The sequence below is a fragment of the Nipponia nippon genome, unplaced genomic scaffold, assembly GCF_047370975.1.
Source record: "Nipponia nippon isolate SJK-2023a ecotype South Korea unplaced genomic scaffold, ASM4737097v1 scaffold_3, whole genome shotgun sequence".
Lineage (NCBI taxonomy): Eukaryota > Metazoa > Chordata > Aves > Pelecaniformes > Threskiornithidae > Nipponia > Nipponia nippon.
The window spans coordinates 100,295,271-100,314,550 of NW_028262347.1; the positions used below are offsets into that span (position 1 = coordinate 100,295,271).

General features: G+C 36.0%; 1 protein-coding gene across 9 annotated transcripts in view; it reads left to right on the top strand.

Annotated features, from left to right (window-relative positions):
- Positions 1-18,990, top strand: part of POLR3A (RNA polymerase III subunit A) — a 41,460-nt gene extending 22,470 nt beyond the window's left edge. For 3 of the 9 annotated variants that reach the window (XM_087764424.1, XM_087764423.1, XM_087764429.1), the window contains 12 exons: positions 741-776; positions 4,269-4,355; positions 4,441-4,523; positions 6,799-6,969; positions 7,609-7,702; positions 7,813-7,905; positions 8,370-8,534; positions 9,213-9,377; positions 9,692-9,823; positions 11,168-11,300; positions 14,449-14,616; positions 15,202-18,990. In XM_087764424.1, coding sequence (XP_087620550.1) covers positions 741-776; positions 4,269-4,355; positions 4,441-4,523; positions 6,799-6,969; positions 7,609-7,702; positions 7,813-7,905; positions 8,370-8,534; positions 9,213-9,377; positions 9,692-9,823; positions 11,168-11,300; positions 14,449-14,597 — 1,308 coding nt within the window. In that variant the 3' untranslated portion in view covers positions 14,598-14,616; positions 15,202-18,990. The other 6 variants (XM_087764428.1, XM_087764425.1, XR_015706281.1 and 3 more) reach the window with 5 other exon arrangements.
- Positions 18,991-19,280: the final 290 nt, after the last annotated feature.

Sequence of the window (19,280 nt, forward strand, 5' to 3'; positions counted from 1 at the left end):
TTAGACCTCTTTACCTTGCCGTTCTTATGATACTAACCCAGCAAAAAACTTCTGTCGCATGAAGTGCTTTGCTGGACAGGGCTTATCTTCTGGGGAGTACTTACATGTCTTTTAAGGATGAGTGAATGGTCACATGACTGCTTGCACTTTGAATTGTAGAAGTCAGTTTGTTTGAAAGAGTATTAAGCAATTTTAATATTTATTAGAGCAGCCACACTTAAGACTACTTAGGGAGATAGTGATAAAAACTGTAGAATTAACCTGCCTGTGGACACATAAAGCTGTTACCTTGATGAACCTTCTGATTACTGGCAATGATGAGAACAATGTGAATTTAGTGACCTGCTTTTGAAGGGTTTCATTTTAATAGATGAGAGTGCTTCAGAGCAGAAGGTGACAAAACTAGTAAGCAGTTGTTTATAAACCTGATTTGCAATTCCGTTGCTAGAGCAGAGTTGAAAAAATAATTATATCCATACTTGAAATATGCTGTAAATCTTAACTGCATCTCTGAAGGAAAAAAAATGCAATATACTAATATCAAAGTTTAGAGATAAAGCTGTTCTTTGAGGTGTACATCTTTTTAATCATATCAGGAAAATCTAAATAATTGCTATTAATTTCAGAAGCACAGATATGACTACATCACCTTAATGGTAATTAGTTTAACTTAAGAATTTTAAGTTTTAGATACTGTTACATTTTCTTCTTTCCTTTTTTTTTTCTCTTCGTCCTTGAAGACATTAACTGAGACAGGTTATGAAAAATATAATGAGGTAATTGTAGCATGTGTGTGCACTGTGTGAGCATTAATGTTAGTGCTTTTTAGCTAAAGATGTGTGTATAGTGCTAAAGTAACTGATTAGCATATATACATTACTGCTTATTAAATTACAATGTAGGCGTTCATCACAATAATTTACCCAATTCCTTTTTAATGGTGAAAACCATGACACATTAATTAATCCCCATAGTGAAATTTTAGGATTTTGAGGAAGCTTTCTTTTAGTATATAACTTTCCTTTCTAAAACTCATTCTTTCAACCTTTATGGATATTAGCATGTTTTTCTGATGTTTTCCTATCCCTTCCTCCGCTTTTCCCTTCCAGAACAGAGATATTTCTTACAGCTGTTATTTTACCAGGAGATTCCTATAATGGGCTTATCCACTCTTATCCAGAAGACATTATGTCTAGATAGCCTTTTTCAAACAGACTAGTGTTCATTCTGCCCGCACTCTGCCCTCACTGGAGGGAATTCAGATTGTTGGCTGGCACAGTTTCAATTGTGTTAGTATTTTCATATATTTGAGTACATTAAGATACAGGTGAAAATAAATTTTTGTTTTCTTCTTATTGGAATGGAGAAAATCTTTAGAAACCCTCACAAAAAAAAAAATCAATCATTTTTCTGTGTTTTTTTGGAGATGATTCAGTATAAGTACTGGGGAGCATGGTGCAAGCATGGAAAAGGCTGAGCACACAGCCAGTCAGTGCTGGCGTATGTAGAGCTGACCTAATGGGTCTGTCTGGACTTGAATGGATTATTGCTGAATCTTGTGGAATTGTCTGTACCACTCTGCGTTTCAGTGGGCTTCTGAACTGTGAGGTTTCTTATATTACCAGTGCTTCACGTATATAAATGATCGCATGAGCTTAAGTGCTGGGAAGCGTGATGCAAACACCTGAGCGACTAGGCTTTATACCCTGGACTGCTATTTTAACTAAACATCGGCTCTGTAGGAGCTGACAAGGCTGATATTGAGCCAGAGCTTACTCAGTCAGTTTGGTGCCTTTTTGTTAAACAGGTCCAGACTAAAAGACTTCATAGGTTTAGATGATGTGAAGGAACTGATGGTTTCTTGAGCTCGCTGTGGAAGTTACATAGCTGTGCTCATAGAGGACAGTGTTGCACTGAAGATAAGTCCATGGAGACAGACAGGCTCAGCAAAGAGTGAGCTACATTTTCTTTCTATTTGTAGCATAAATTAATCCATAGTTTAGATAAACTGCGAACAGTTAATTGAAAGTTAAGAGGAACAGGTTACTTCCTCTTTTAGTTCTTGTGCATGAATAAAACTTTTGAAGATGAAAAATAAATGTTTTCAGAGATCTGTCTTTTATTTCTCACCTTTTTTGGCTCTCGTGTATGGAAATAATGTATCGAGTACCTTATTTTTACAATTCAGAATGATACATAAAAATTGGTTTAGTATGTTGGAGATATTTTTTTTTTCTTAAGTATTTTGGAACTCGGGGACTGTCAAAGAGGAAAAGTTGACAATAAATAGTTTGCCAGAATCCTGTTTGCAGTCCTATGCTGTTTTGGTCTTAAGTCTGCCCTGTTGTGGACTTTTTCCATATGACCATATGAGCAGTTTTTCAGCCAGTATGACAACTTCTTTTGAGGAGCTGGTGGTGGTGTGGTTATTATTACTGTCTCCTGGTTTTATGTGAGTAGGTGAAAATTTTAAAAAAACTTAGTCTTCAGTGTTCTGGAGGGAGAAGTTAGTGTTACACCTTCTGCCTTCCCCTTCCACTCCTCCCTTCCTGCCCCTCCACAAAGCATCTTTCAAGATAGAATTACTTTTAAAGTCTCTCCGTAGTGGTTTTTTTTTTTTTTCCTTTAGATCAAATGTTCTGGATGATCTTCTGCAAGTCCTGCAATATTATTTTTTTTTTTATGCACCTGGAGTAAAAAGATTAATATTTCTAATACCATATGATTGCTTAACACTTATTTTAGGAAATAAATCAAATTATTGATTTTATGCAAAGATTTCAGGGTAAAAAACCTTTAAAATGGCAAAATATTTCATTCATGAGTTAATATGACTTACTGCAGGGCAAAAGGGGCAGAAATGTATGAATGCATCCTGTTGTCATCCAAGCGGGGAAACAACTTGAAGCATCCATTCCAGCAGCACACTTCTGTTGTCGGCTCTTTCATTTGAATTTTGTTCTAGTATTCACAGAAAATAATGTACTGTCTGAGAATACCTTGAATACCAGTAAGAATGTTGTTGTTTTGAGAATCTGAGGATTCTGTTAGGATGTAATAGAAGTGTTTTGATAATGATTTATGAATTCAGTTGTAAAAAAGGCAGTCACTCAAATATTTACTCAATTTTGCAAGTGATTTTCAGTGTTTGGCTACTGCGGTGCTTGGAAGCAGTGCAGCACTGAGTGAAGAAGAGGTGATATTATATAATCATCATCCTGGTTGTCAGGCAGGACTAATAGGGTGGAAAGAGTTTAAAAGGACCCTAAAAATCAAACTATTCACCTCTCCACGGAGGCTTTCTTAAATCATTGTTGAAGTAGATGGGAAGGATTTCCTCTTGCTTTTGTTTATATTTTGGTTTTGATAACCCTGTGTTACGGTAATGATTTGCACTGACTCCTCTTTTATGGAAGAGTTCAATCGTGGACCTCATATTTCATGACTTCTAGTGTGTATATATATATCCAAAGCGTAATGCCCAAATGATGTTTCATAGAAGTGTTGGATATTTTTCTAACAGTATTGTTTCAATTGATGTTCCAGTAAAGACCGCTAGGAGTACTTTTGGGTAAACCTGGTAAGAGAGTGAAAGGCTTATGTACTACTACACCTTACATACAATTATCTGCAAGACCTCTCCACAGCACAGAGAAGTTATTTGAACTACATTAGGTAGAGACTGATGTGTATATATCAATTTTGAGGCTTTTTCCTCCCCCAAATAAAGTACATCTTGAATCTCTGAAATCTATCCAGCAGGTGTCCTTTATATACTTCCTCTCTTGCCACAGTCTTTCCGCTTCGACTTATTCTGAATACTGAGAAGTGAGTGAGAATGTATTTGTGTCAGTATACTTAGAAAATAAGAATTTTGAGGAGTTTTTTTGTTTGTGTGTGGGGGGGTTTTTTGTTTGGTTGGTTTTTTTATGGTAGAATCAGTTTCAGTAAGTGGTGGGTAGGAGGGAAGGATCAACCAAAGTCAAATCTCTTAAGTTTTCAGTGTGTGCTCAGGAAGGATGCTTTTATTCAGCGTGGACCATATTCCTCATGTACTGCTACTAATTTGTGGTTACACAAGAGTGAATCTGGTTTGCTAAATTCTAGTGTATGTGTGTGTCTAAGTTTTGATGTTCCTCTCTTCATATTATGCATTGTTAATTTATTATTGTAAACACTCCATTTGGAGCTCTAAGCAAATACTTACTGCTGAAGACTTCAATGTGAAGACCATGCCTTTGCTTACTGTTGTTTTAATGTAATTTCAGGAAATTAAAAAATTCATCAAAGGTGTTTCTGAGAAGATTAAAAAAACTAGGGACAAGTATGGCATTAATGACAATGGCACAACAGAGGTAAATAGTTTCAAGGGAGTAATTATGTAGTTATTTTAAATCTTCATAAGCTATTGCTTTTCCAACTGTTCTATTCTCTTTTCAGCCACGAGTTTTGTATCAGTTGGATAGGATTACTCCAACACAATTAGAGAAGTTTCTAGAGACTTGTAGGGACAAATACATGAGGTAAGTGTTTAGCCTGTTATTTTCTCAATTTATTTCCCCCCCCCCCCCCCCCAATTTAGTGTTTGTTGCTTTGCTTGCAGTCTAGGAGTGTATTTTGCTGTTTTTACTGTATGAGTGTTGGTTGTGTTGTAAATGCAATACAAATAAAGAATAAGAAACAGTTGGCCACAATGACATGAACATTGCAAGACACAGGTAGAATACCAGAAAAAAAAGGCATTGCCATCTACAGGTGGGTTTTTTAAGGCAGAGTTGAGTCTTGTATGACAGTTCTAGAGGTCTGACAGAGCTGAGGTTTTTACCTTTCTGTCTTGAGTCATAATCAGATTCTTTCATTAGAAGGCTCTTAGTAATTTGTTTGGTTTCCTTTTACATTGTAGAAAAAATGCTTTATGTTTCATTTTTATATTTCTTGAACATGCAAAGCTATCTGCCTGTGTTTAGGCACCTTTCTTCTGAAATAGTAGTAATCGTACCAGTGAACACAGTTTCCTTTTATAGCTACTTACTGCTTCTATCCACAGATTGTGTTTTGACAGCAGATTCTGGTAAAAGCCAAAAGTGGTAGGATACAGAGTGAGAGAGGATATTGTTTAAACACTGACATTTTTACACCCACTGGCAGACATATTCCCTTCCTCCCCCTCTTGCAGATTGTTCCAAACCTCCAAAGAGTCCATGCAAAATAATGTCCGAATAGATCAGTTTCAAATCCATAGGAATCTTGATGGTTATTCTTGATCTACACAGTCTGTGAAGAGTTCTGTCACGCTTCATGCTAACGTGTTCTTGAATCCGTTATGCACTTGTAGGAGCTTTTTATTTGTTATCCTTGGACTCTAACAAGATAGCAATAGTGTGGATGTTTTCATCTCTTTATCCATTGAGAGTTTCATTTACTTAGACTCCTTGAATTTGTTCATTGGCATGCCGCCATTGGTGACACCTGCTTTGTGGCCTCACGTTCACCTGCATCAATTGTTTACTAATATTTTTTCTTTTTCTAGATAATTCATGTATATATTAAACTCTTAACTTTTAAAGCAATTAACCAGTTTTCTGCTTTCAGTTTTTAGGATTACTTGCTTACGTTTGTCTTAAGTGTTCTTAAACATGAATTGCCTATTTTACTGTAGTAAGTTGTTTTAGCATACTACATTATGATGATCTGGCAACTGAAAGATGGTACCCTTGAAAAGGATCTGATTGCTATGATGATTGTTTTTGTTTTATAGACTGTTATCATTTTACCAGGAGAAATCTCTCAGCTGAGACTTCAGCAGTTTTGGGGTAGATATGACATGAATGTAAGGAGATCTCCAAATAATAGTGGAAACAATAACTTCTACTTAAATGATTTTGTTTTACAGTCACCCCAAATTAATTCCTTTAGGTGGTACAAGCTAAATCTCTATTAGACAGCAATTTTACTTGGTAAGAGTTCATCAAGGAAAATGCAAGAAGCTGCTACAAGTTAGATTGATTTAGGAAGTGGTATTGTGCCTTAAGTTCAGAGGTTTTGTTTGCTCTAGAGAAGCAGATCACATTGTGCTCTATGCAAGCTTAAGAATGCTAACTGCAGGATCAGAACAAAATTGTAGGGATGAATGTAAACCACCCCTCATGTCTCATTTTGAGTTCGCATATGGTAGAGTAGTGGTCGTCTTTTTTTTTTTTTCTTTTTTTTTTTTTTTTGTCCTGTAAGGACAACCAGTTCTCAAAGTACATAAATTTTAGAAGGGGACAAATGTGGGAATGAGCCCATTACATGCATAACTTGAAGGGAAAGTACGTCATCAGTACAGGGCTTTTGAATAAGATGAAAATAAGAAGGCATTAATACCTGGATTTTGCTCTGATTAAAAAGTAATCTGCATAATAATTTCTTAAAGAAGACTAAATAAAGGTGTCTCATGCTTAAATGTATAAAGGGGAGTTTTGGAAATGTTAGCATATGGGATTTTCCTGAATGGGGAATCCTGAATCTACGGCTTGATGCTTAGGAGAAGGAGGACAAGCATTTTATTTTCTGTTATGGATGTTATACTGGACCTGTGGAATGCCTGTATGACAGGGCATCTTTGTGCCTTGCATGAGATTAGTCTTGAGTATTGGTGACCTTTTCACCTCTCTCCTGTTTGTTTATTAAAAAATATTAACAAACTTCTCATATATCTACCAGAATAGTTTCTGTCTTTGCTTCCTCAGGACTTTATGCCTTATTGAGTTCTATGTCTCTTTCTGTATTTTTTTTATGACGTAATTTCTTTATCAGGGCACAGATGGAGCCTGGTTCTGCAGTAGGAGCTCTTTGTGCACAGAGTATTGGTGAGCCTGGCACACAGATGACTCTGAAGACTTTCCATTTTGCTGGCGTTGCTTCAATGAACATTACTTTGGGAGTGCCAAGAATCAAAGAAATCATTAATGCTTCAAAGGCTATTAGGTACTAACACTGTTCTGGTTTGGGGTTTTTTTGCCTTTGCCTAAGTGAAACCTGATGGATAAATTTGCAATATGCAATGGCATTTCCATGTTCTCAGTTATACACTAGACAACATTGAATGCATGGAATACCCAAACAAGAAAAACCTGATGTCTGTCCAACTAAGTGATACTTAGGGCCAGAGAAGAGACAAGTTTTATTTTTCTGAAAATCAAATGAGGTAACGTCGTTACTTCTTAAGTTCAATATTCCGTTAGGTGTCTGTTATATATTGTGAAACTTCCTGATGTTTAGTGGTAGTTGAGGCATACCTATTCCTAGGTACCCATGAAGCCATACTTAAATAATACTAGAATAGTGTACGCCGTGAAAATAGTGACTAGTAGTTGTGTTATTCTCTCTTGTGTGTTTACTTGTTTTTACCAGCCTGAAGTACATGAATAATAATTTTCTGAAATGTACCTGCGGAAACTGAAATTCTCTTTATCTTAAGTACTACTCTAGATATGAGATAAGTTCCATAAGACAAGCTGTAATTCAATTTGCCATCTGCAATGGCAATTTTTAACTCAAATTGCCATCTTTAATCTATCTGAGCAGTTTCCTAACTGGGTTTTTTTGTGTGTTTATTCTTTTTAGCACCCCTATTATAACAGCACAGTTGGACAAAGATGATGATCCTGATTTTGCCCGTCTGGTTAAAGGAAGAATTGAGAAAACTTTACTAGGAGAGGTAGGAAAAATTGTATTATTGCTAACACTTTAAATGTAAACATCAGCCAATTGCTATGGGGCATTTTAACCATTTTCACATGCTAACTATTTCGTCCTTATCTCTTAAAGATTTCAGAATATATTGAGGAAGTGTTTCTTCCAGATGATTGTTTCATCCTAGTGAAGCTGTCTTTAGAGCGCATTAGACTACTGAGATTAGAGGTGAGTTGTTCGGTTTTTATGCAGAATATGCCTTGGGTAAGTTTCAAAGGGTCTCTTAATCCTGTCTCAGAAACAGAAGTCAGACCAGTGGAAGTTAAAAAAAGAAAATGAACGAAGGATGTGCTGTGGCTACATTACATCTGGAAAATTTTTTTCCCTTTTTTTTTTTTTTCCCCCCTTGTAAAGTGGATAATTTTTCTTTTATTTGGAAATGAAAGAACGTACATTCATTTCCTGGTGTCTTGCTAAATACAAGGATACCGTTTCCGTCTGTTAGTTAACATATAGGCCAGTACCCTCAGCATAGGATAATATTTCATGCAATTTATAGGAGTAACAATTCTTGTTTATTTTTCTACATTCTGCTTTGTTATATTCTGTTGAAAGACTGCTGCATATATTTGAGCAGATTTATTTATATTAAGAGAGATGTCCTGATGTTTGCTGGCTGACTTTTGCCACAGGTGAATGCAGAGACTGTGCGCTACTCTATTTGCATATCTAAACTCAGAGTAAAGCCTGGGGATGTTGCTGTCCATGGAGAAGCAGTTGTATGTGTGACGCCTCGTGAAAATAGCAAGAGTTCAATGTATTATGTATTGCAGTCCCTGAAGGAAGAACTACCAAAGGTAAAAACAAAGGCTGTCTCGTGCTTTTGTGGGAGGTCATCAGTAATAATAATTTGGAGTTCTATGGTGGGAAGACAAAATAATTCTTGTCAGTATTGACAATTAAGATAGGCTGAGTCCATAACTCTTAGATTGTGATGCTGCTGCTTTACAGCTGAAACTAAGCCTCAATTACTAATCTTTCTAAATAGAATTGAAACCTTGATACTTTCTTACAACATTTACTGAAGCATTCCGAGTGCAGCAGTTGTATGAAATAGTTGTATCTTCTTCCAGCTGCATCTAGAACTGAGCCACGTGACAGTATCTGGCATGTTTGCAGCTTTCTGTGAGGAGACTGTCTACTTTGGATTTTAAAAATAATGATAAGTGAACGTTATTATTGGCAGGATGCCCTTTTCCTTGTGTGGCTCTACCACCATTCAGAGACCTAGGTCTGAGTGTGAGGATATCTGGCATAAAATATAAAATGTAGGTAGTGAGTAAGAGTTTATAGTACAATGTGAATGTCACATTTGCACTAGTGTACTTAAGAGCAGGAAATCTAATTTCATATGTATTTTAATTGAGCGTTTACTCCAAAGACTGGAGCTTCTAAATAGGTTTGAATGCTGATAAGGGTTACCCTTTCATACTGCATTACTGTACACTGTTACTAGGTTTTTTTGTTTTGTGAAGGTTGTGGTGCAAGGTATACCAGAGGTTTCCCGAGCTGTCATTCACATTGATGAACAAAGTGGAAAGGAAAAATATAAACTTCTAGTTGAAGGTGATAATCTGCGAGCTGTTATGGCTACTCATGGAGTGAAAGGAACAAAAACGTCCTCTAACAACACTTACGAGGTAGTGTTCAAACGGGTATTGTGGGTTTTTCCCCATAGCATCTTTATTAAAAGTGGTTGGTTGTGCTCAGATGCAGCAGTTGATATCTAATCAAGCCTGATTTCACTAATAGTTGTCATAATGCATTAACATGAGAATAATTTGACTGGCAGTACTGTTCACTTCAAAGAAGCTTTTTCTATAAATATTTTTCAACCGGAGAAATGCAAAAGGGTAGTAATGGACATTATCTGACATCAGATGGTATTTGTTCCAGGAATATACTTGCTCCAAGCATTTGGTTGTTCATTAATCTAACATAATCTCTTGTGTAGGTAGAGAAGACACTAGGAATTGAAGCTGCTCGGACAACCATTATCAATGAGATTCAGTATACAATGGTGAACCATGGTATGAGCATTGACAGGAGACATGTTATGTTGCTGTCTGATCTAATGACTTATAAGGTTTGTACTATGTTTTTCCTCTAAATTGGCCTGTTTATACAAATTAATCTTACCATGTTTGAGAAGGTCGGGTGAGCTAGGGAGATGGAAATCAGTTACAGGTTTAAAGAATTGTAAGTTTTGTTTGTATATCAAACAAAATGCTTAATTAATCTAGTTCTTGGGGGTAGGGGGCAGAAGGTCTCTTTTGACTGAAAACAAATTGATATAATGAGTAGGGAATCATAATTCCGTATTGGAAATAGGAATCCTAAAAATTGTGGTATGAAATTCAACTGTTTGGGCAACCATGCATGCAATTTAAGGCTTGCTGTGCAGAAAACCACATGGGGTGTGGTTCATAGCAGCTGCACTGTATATAAGAGTCAAAGGATACAGACATTACAAATAGAATCAGATTACATGTAGAGTATGAACAGTCTTCCAGAACTTGTTAGCAGAAAATCGTATCTGTTCTTTATTGATTGACTTTCCGTCACATCCAATATGTTTTTTAGATTTGAGTACACTTAGTGAAGTAAGATTTTCCACTTTGCCTGCCAGAGTGCAAGGGTTTAATTTGGATAAAATGGATGAAGGAGTTCTGACTTCTCCCAAAACTGTAGGGCTTTGTTGTACTGAGCTGCAGCAGTCCCCAGGGTTGGCTGTGTGGAGCTGCAACACAATAGTGGAAAAGGGCATCAGAGTGCAGTGTTTTACATTTGTTGGGCTCCTAGCATGCATTCTTTTGTCTGTACTTCTGACTTGTGCTTCTGTGCACAGTCTGTTATAATCAGGATGTTAGTTAGAAACAGAAGCAGAAATAAACCAAGTTAGATTAAAAAGCTAATTACTTTTTTTCCAGAGAGTGAAAAAATGAAGATTTAACATATTCTGTAATCTCCTGGCAGCTGAAGTCAGGTTTATCAGTAGACAATAGGCAGTAGCTTCAGCTTAGTGATCTCAGACCCCACTAAATTTTGTAGCTCAGCAACTAGTTTATAATTGTGTGTTTTTTCTCATGGCCATGTTTCTCTCGATCTTTCCCATATTCTTGCTTAAAAAAAAAAAAAAAAAATCTAGTAACCATTTATAACAGCTTCTGTTGTATATGAATAATCACTTCTGTTTTATTTAAATATTGATTACTACCAAACTATTAACCTTCAGGATGTTTAACTGTGAAGCAGCATATTATGACAATGCTATATTATAGATAGTAACCCTTTTACTTACTACTTGTTTCATGTGTGTTAGAATAAAAACTACATTTCTGTCGTTCACTTGATTTGCTTCTGTAGCAAACATAACTGACCTCCAGCCACTGTTGTGATAGTCTTTCTTTGGGTTCTTCCATCAATCAAGGGTGAAGTGCTGGGCATTACTAGGTTTGGACTGGCAAAAATGAAGGAAAGTGTGTTGATGCTGGCTTCCTTTGAAAAGACTGCAGACCATCTCTTTGATGCTGCCTACTTTGGACAGAAGGATTCTGTTTGTGGTAGGTATTGCAAAATCTGTTGCAGTTTGTGGTCCTTAGACAGCATCTGTAAACCTCTTCAAAGCATTGGATTTTTGCCCTTGTTACGCTTTCTGTTCAGCCTACATGTCAAAAACTTCAGGTCTCAGGCTGATCCATACTTCTTGATCCTAGAAGTTTGGTGGATGTTTCTCTGCTTCTAATCTCAATCAGAGATCTTGAAGTCATTTGGACATTTGTTGTATATTTCTTAGAGCAGACTTTTAGTAATTCGGTTTTACTTCTCACCACATAGCTCAGAGAAATACCGGGAAATTTGTCCCACTGTCAGTAGTTCTGTTTTTTCAGTTGTGAAAGTTTGTATATTTTCAACACGTAGCGCTGATTAAGGAATCTAGTACCCCATTCAGTATTTAGATTTCGTTTTCATTCCTACTAAGACGTAGGAAGACATTTATGTCTCAGGTAGCATAGGTAAATATCATACTGTGCATAATGATTGCTTATGTGATTTGTCAGTTATACCTAGAAATAAACAGAAAGGCGGAGTTCTTGACTTCTTCAGTTACTTCTGATCTAAATAGATAAAAATTGTGTTGTTTTTATTTTTAAATTAGAAGCCTTGTTTATCAGTACTCCATTCATTAACAGAACAGAGAAGATCCCTGTCCTGAGAAATTTTTTAAATGTATCTGTTCTTCAGTTTTAAAGTTAAGTTCATTAACATCCACTGAATCATCTTCTCACTGAGTTCATGAAAGAATCTGATAAGAGTTTAAAAATATATGTATACATGCACACAAGTGCATGCATGCACATGTACATACAGCCAACAGCCAAACAGAAAATTCAAATAGATGAGTTTTGTCATTCTGTTCGTCTCTTAATTTTGCATTTCTGCCATGTCCTCCAATATTTGGAATTGAAATTATTTTTCTTTATTTAAACTCTTTTGCCCCCATTCCTCCCAGATTTCATTCTCCTTTAAGCTACATACATTTTGGAATGATTTGTTTAAAAGTCTCTATCTAGTAGGTTAAACAGAGAAAAGGAGAAGTCAAGTGGGTTTCACCCTCTTCATCATCTGTTTATCTAAGGCCTACCATCCTGGAGCTGTAACCGCTCATTTGGAGTTTCTGGGTGCTAACGAAGTATAAAAATATGAATGTATTATGTTAAGGTTTTAGAAAGTGTAGTCAATTTCAAACAGTGCTTTGTGGACAGTATATTTTCTGAATTGCTGGGGTCTCTTAGAAACCTTTGTATTACTAGTTTGTACTTTTAAGAACTCTGCCACTTGCTGGCTGTCCAGCATTCAACGTGAATGGGATTTTCTTTTTTTTTTTTTTTATTATTATTTGCCCATGATTAAAGTAAAGATCCTATGGGAGACTGATGGGAGAACAAGGAAAAGAAAATCTTTTCTCAAAGTCCCCTCTGAGCTGGTGAAATCTTGTTTTGAATAATGTGGAAACCAAAGATCTTTTCGTGTTGCCTTCTATATAAATGTTTTAGTTCAAATAAGGAAATGGAATGGACAAAACAGAAAATTGTTGTCTGTCTTCCAAAACTGAAGAGATGATACTGGCTTGCTTGTATGAAAAAGTGCTGTGCAGCTGCCTGACCTGGCCATCACTAGTCCTCTCTCTGAATTGCTATGAAAACTCTTACACGCTCTGCAATAAGAGCAGTATGACTGGCTTCATCGCTGCCTAGCTTCTTCCAGCTGAAAGTGAGAGCAGCAGTTCATAGCTGTCAGCCAGATGCTTAGATCTGTAATAGATTATAACTGGTAGTGTTGCAAGACGTTGCACTGGAGGAGCCTTGGGTGGTCATTAGAGCAGAGCATGCAGTTCTTCTGCCGTCAACAACGTGATCATCTTCACCTGTCCGATACAATTGTCATTGGCCTCTAGTATACATTAGTCTGAGCAGATACAGAACATACACTTGGTCGTTACAGTGGCATGATCTGTCCGAAAATTTCCTGCTATACATGACTGCTGTCAGATGCTGCAAACTATTACTTTGTCCATGAGGCAAAAGGGAGATGGGGAGGAAGGGCTTCTGGTTGTACGGAAATATTGCAAGAGAAGAAGGATTCCCAAAACTCTAAATGCAGTTTCCATGGTTGGCTCAGGTTGAAAGATTGTTGTGCAAAACCAGGTAAGTTTTATTCTGCTAGGTGTTATAAAGGTATTTCCTTTGTCCATTGTAACCTGCATGCTGTAGGGGCTGTACAAAGTAGCGGGCCTAAATATACAGTAACTCCTAAGCATTCTATTTTGCACAAGATTAAGTGCATAATGTTGGAAAATACGTAGTAGAAATGCAGCAATGGTCTAAGAGCGAAAATACAGGATCTTCTTTCATATTCATTTAAATTACCAATCAAATCTTGACAGAATTTTAAGCAAATTGATTTTCATCCTTTGTGCATTCAAAGGTACAGCTTTTTATTGTTATTTTCTTAAACATTTATGTGAAGGACAATATTCTTATACTCCTGAGGATGTTTGAAAGTGTTATTTGGATCATAACAGTATGCAGAGAAAAATACACTGATATCTGATAGCTTGGTTTTAATGTGGAACATTCTTTGGAAAAGTTGTATACATCAGTAGATCTGTAATATAAATGTGTCAGCACATTGCTGTGCAAATGTTATCGCTATCAAAAATAGTTGGGACAGACTAAATCTTTAAATTCAAAACAAGCACTTTTTGAACCATGAAAATGCAAAAAGTGGTATAGCTAAAGTAGTGATATGCCTCTTTCACTGAGACGTTGCAGGGGTTTCAAGGGAACTTGGCCAGATTTGACTGAAGTCTTAGCACTGAGTCAGAGAATGAACATGAAGTAACTTTGCCTTGTATCTTCTATTCACACTGAGTGGAATGTGTCTTCTCCAAAAACAAACCTTCTGAAGCTCTTTCATTGCTAGAGAAGGTGTTTCGGTTAGGTTGAATTTTTCCTGTCTAGAATTTAAATAACATACTGTTCTAATGACCATAACGTTTAACTTTATCTAGTGAAGAGACCTTCGTCTTTGCATGTGAGGTTCAAGGAGATTCGGTAGGCAACGTGTACAGAATGGGCAAATGAAAATAGTTTTGTAAATCCTTACTCTTCAGATGTTCAACATGTTTGTGTTTGGTTTTTTTCCTAGGTGTTTCTGAGTGCATCATCATGGGAATTCCAATGAATATTGGAACGGGACTTTTTAAACTGTTGCACAAAGCAGACAAAGAATCAACCCCTCCAAGGAGGCCTCTGATATTTGATAATAATGAATTTCATATTCCCATTGTTACATAGCACTTGGACATAATACAAGGTAGCAAAACAAGAAATAGCAAGAAAATATTATTTAAATTAAGAAATGTGTATTATCAGTTCTGTGTGTCTCTAACTGTGAATTGGTAAGTGAAATACTATCAAAAGAATTGCCCAGTAGTTTACCACCTCTTGTTAGTAAAGACCCTGAAAGGAGAGGTTTCTCTGCACCAGAGAGTGGAAATAAATTTAAATTGGATTTCAGCTGGTAAAATTTCCTTTTTCATGTGCTAGGATTAGATCTTTGTGTTAATATTAATGGATGGAAGTTGTTATTAACTCAATATTAGACGTGTATTCAGTTTGGTTAAAAAAAAAAAACAAACAAAACAAAACTGCACAAGAGTTCTGTGGGCTTGCACAGAGTGCATTTGGAAATGGCCTTTCAACAGGAGCTGCAGAGGTCAATCTATAGCTGTTAAGAACAGAGACTTCAGAAAGCTAGAACTGAGTCTGGTTAATTCATACTAGTTAAACTTCAGGAGTGCTGTTGAAAGTGTTTGAAATATTTGCTCTTTGCTTGTGTGTTTTTAATTGTTTTTCTTTTATCCCGAGTTATTATTGAGTAAATGGTTTTCCTCCCCAGGATTCTGCTTTGGGACATACCTGCAAGACGCTGCAGATTGTAAAGCTGCTACTGAATGCTGAGAAGTCTGTTATAAGAACATTGCAAATTATAAATAGCTTTTCATATTATGGCAGCTGTTCAACTGCTGGAATCTGTAATTTACAACAGTCTTAGTTTTGGGAAAGTTTCATAATTGAGCAGGATCATCTGAACAACCTAGTTTTATTTTAATACATAAAGTAGAAATAGAAAGGGAAGCTGTTTTCATGCATTGCCTTGAAATAATTTCAAAGTGTTTTAATCTTTAGCCCACTAGAGCAGTTTTCAGAATGATTATAGATTTTAAATTATTTCAGTGTAGTATGTTTAAATTTACTCTGGTGCTATGGAGGGTAAGTGTCTTAGTGTCTTCTTGTTAGCAGTATTTGGATATTCAGTGTGCTTATAGGTTGGAGAGAAACAGAATAGAGAGAGAGAAAAACTGAAGTTATGCACGCTAAAGTAAAAGCAGGCTGCTGAATGATCTAGCATTTGAAAACGAATGTGTTTGCTGCAGTTTGTCTTCATGTAGCAACCAAAAGAAAAGTGTAAGGCTGCATTCAGGGAATGTAAATCTCTTGTTTTAAGTTGCCACTGTGTTTATTTTTTAAATCATCCTCCATGCAGGGAAGACCTGATGTGAAATTCAACATAGCTATTCTCAAATTATTTTGTATTTTCAGTGCGATACTAAGGCATACTTCTGCCTAGATTTTGGCAGGATAACGATTCAGAGTGTTTTAGTATCTGCTCTAGTACTGCACTTAGTATCTGCTCTAAAAGCCATATATATTTTGCTATCTCCCTTTTAACAATAGAAATTTCAGAATAAATTAAATTTTTCTTTGTGATCTCAGTGAGATTGCCACTTACTGATTTGTCTGTATAGAAGTCTACTCTTATTTCTTTTTGAAGATGTAAGTATAAGACAGGTAGGGGCCAAATGGAGAGAAAGCCCATAAACCTTTCCTATGGATAAGTACTTCATTTTATCATGGGAAATTCTACTGAGAGTGCTTTGTATTTTTGTGAATAAAGATTCTTCTGAAGGTGTAAAGGAGGGGAGTTTGTATTGGAATGAGTAACTGCCTCTTTTTTTTTTTTTTTGTTGTAAATATAGTGAAATGCAGCTACTTAAATGGTGGGTTTACTCTCTTGTATGTGTTAAAAGTATTCAGTAAATTGCATCTGTTATCATTGACTTTAATATGACAATAAAAAGAGGCAGACATAAAGAAAATGTAACACTTGTGTTTATTTATTGATGCATTATATTTGTGCATACCAAATTTATGGATGACCTAACCTCCATCTCCCTCATTTGCTTAGTTATTAAGACCGTTGGGAGTTATTGAGCTTAAATCTCAGGTATTTACAACCTAAATGAATATCTAATATAAAACCTATCTTGCTTAAAGTAAATACAAATATGTCTTTCCCTCTGAGCAGGCTATGTGCTTTGTAAGTACTTCAGCCAAAAATAGATTGTTTACAAGAGCACTCTGAATTAGTAATTACTGTTAGGGCTTTCTGTACAGTCAGTAAACAAATGAGCTGTTGGATTTCACTCATAAGCAGCTTTTTTTAAGGGTCAGTTTTAATGGTCAAAGAAATGGAACTTTGGGATATTTCTTAAAATTTACATTTTTGTTAATTTTCTTATCTTTACTGCAGGTTTCATTTTTTTAAAAATAAATACTATTTTGCACATTTTCCTCTGTCTTCTAATTAATGTGCTAATTGAAATTAAATACTAAGTTAAGTGTAAATTTTCAAGAAATAATTTCATTTCTGAAAAATTACTAGGTAACAGTAGAAGCCCTAGGACAGAACATCCCAGACAGCCAACGTGCCTTTATGTGGAAAAGCATTGCCGATTCATTTATGACGTCCCGGAATTGGTTGTGTACTTACTACAGTAATAACACTTGTGAAGTTAATGCTAAAATCTCTGGCTGTTGGGTTATGTGAACAATTAGGTACTATCATTCAAATTCGATCACCAGATGCCCTTAAAATTTTAAACGTCATCCAGCTCCTGTAGAAGATAGGCATTGAACTTAGAATAGTAGGGTTGCTGAAGAATCCAAAGTATGAACTGCATAGCCAATGGTGCAGCCGGCAGGCAGCAAGGCCAGCTGCAAGTGGGAGGCCTGAGATGGGAACCCTGATTCATTTCAGTACTGTTGATGGCATATGTTTAAGAAAGCAAGAATTGGCTGCCAAAATTCATGAAGTTATGAACATCCATATCCTGATTCCTAATTTTCTCCATGTTTTTCCTCTGTTTTAAAACAAATGTACTTTTCCTTAATTGTCAGGCTTAGAAACTCCTCAATAAGTCATTATTTATGAATTGATCCTTGATTTTTTTTTTTCTCTGTGAGGTCTACTGGAAATATTTCATGGTGTGACTTGCACTATAACTTTGAAAACAGTTTTCTGTCTTCATCTCAAGTAAATGGCAAAGTAGATATGTTGTTCGTTTGTATTCTTTCAAGATTAGGAGTTCTGGATTTTATGCCTAGTGGGTCATAAAAACCCCCTTCCATACATTAGTAGATACTTGGAAATGGAGGGAGCTTCTCTATGTCTCTCTCTGCCCTAAAACCAAACAAATGAATACCAACCTTTGGTCCCTCTGATTGGAACGTGGAAGTTGAGACTGTTGCAGGAGGGTTAGGTATTTGCTGTGAAATACCGTGGCAGCTGTATGGATGGCAAGACGCAGCTAAGAACATTCGGGAAAGACAAGCAAGTGTCCAGGGGCCGCAGCCGTTTGCTGTGGAGCTGGGCAGGGCTCTCTGGGTAGGGTGTGCGGCTCCAGTTGCTGGTGGTTAAAGTTAAGCCAGAGTGCTTTTGCAAGCCTGTGTAATATTATTCTACAATGTATACAGCCAACATAATTTTGACAGAAGACTAGATATAGATCTGACAGGATTATAATTTTTATAGATGAGGTTTACACTAATTAGCAATCTGTGACTGCTTAACCTATGTCCTTTGACAAATTACTGTTTTCTCCCCATAGTGTTTGTATTTGATGGGAAGAGTACTTAAGGTAGAAGAAGTACGCAGGCAAAAATTGTAGTTAAAATTAATTAGTAAACCAATAAGCAGAGAGAAATTTTTTTTTAAAAGGCATTTCATAAAAAAACCCAAAAAGTAACAAAAGTACTTTATTGGTATGTTTATCAGGGAACTACTTTACATCTGTCTCTTATCTGCAGAGAGATAAGAAAATGGAAGCACGTGCTATATAGGTTTCCTGTTGTGAATATGAGAAGCTGGGAATAAATCTAGAACTGTGCTGCTTTGGTCCATAACTCAAAGCATTTAATATGGAGGGCTATTCCTTTTTTTTGCTTTATCCATGCTTTAGGGAAAACAAACAAACAAACACTAGGAAAGCAAATTAATGCTATATTTTGTAAATTAACTACAGGTAGGATAAAATTTGGTTCCTTCAGAACAAATATTCCTTGATGTCTGACCACTTGTCACTGTTTCAGTATAAGCTGAAGGAACTGCTGCAACAGGCAATTCTTCAATTTTCTATCACTGTGCTTGCAGACAGGGATATCTTTAGAAACCCACAGCAAACAGGATAAAGATTTTCATAGTATCTGCATATTTGCCTAACTTCTTCTGTGAATGTGACTGATGAATGTTGTATTTTCAAACTGGTTAGCTAAAGCTATGTATTCAGACCTATAAAAGCCTGTCGGTAATTAAATATGTGGAAAAAACATAAGGAAAAATTGGTCTGTGTTTTTTATATTGTCTAAGAACAGAAAAACTCAAAGGGATCAAATTAGAAAATGTATTAATATTTTAATGAAGAAATACTTGGCAGGTTATTTGGATGTGATATAGTATTGATATAAATGCATAGCAAATCTATCTTGAGGAATAAATACCAAAATCTCACAAGAAAATCTGAAAGACTGAAATAAAACAAACCAGCCCTAATATGCTTGTATGTCAGTGCTTGTGAAAATGAATTAAGGTTTCCTGTAACTGATAAAATGAAAATTTTAAAACATTCCTTCTAATGA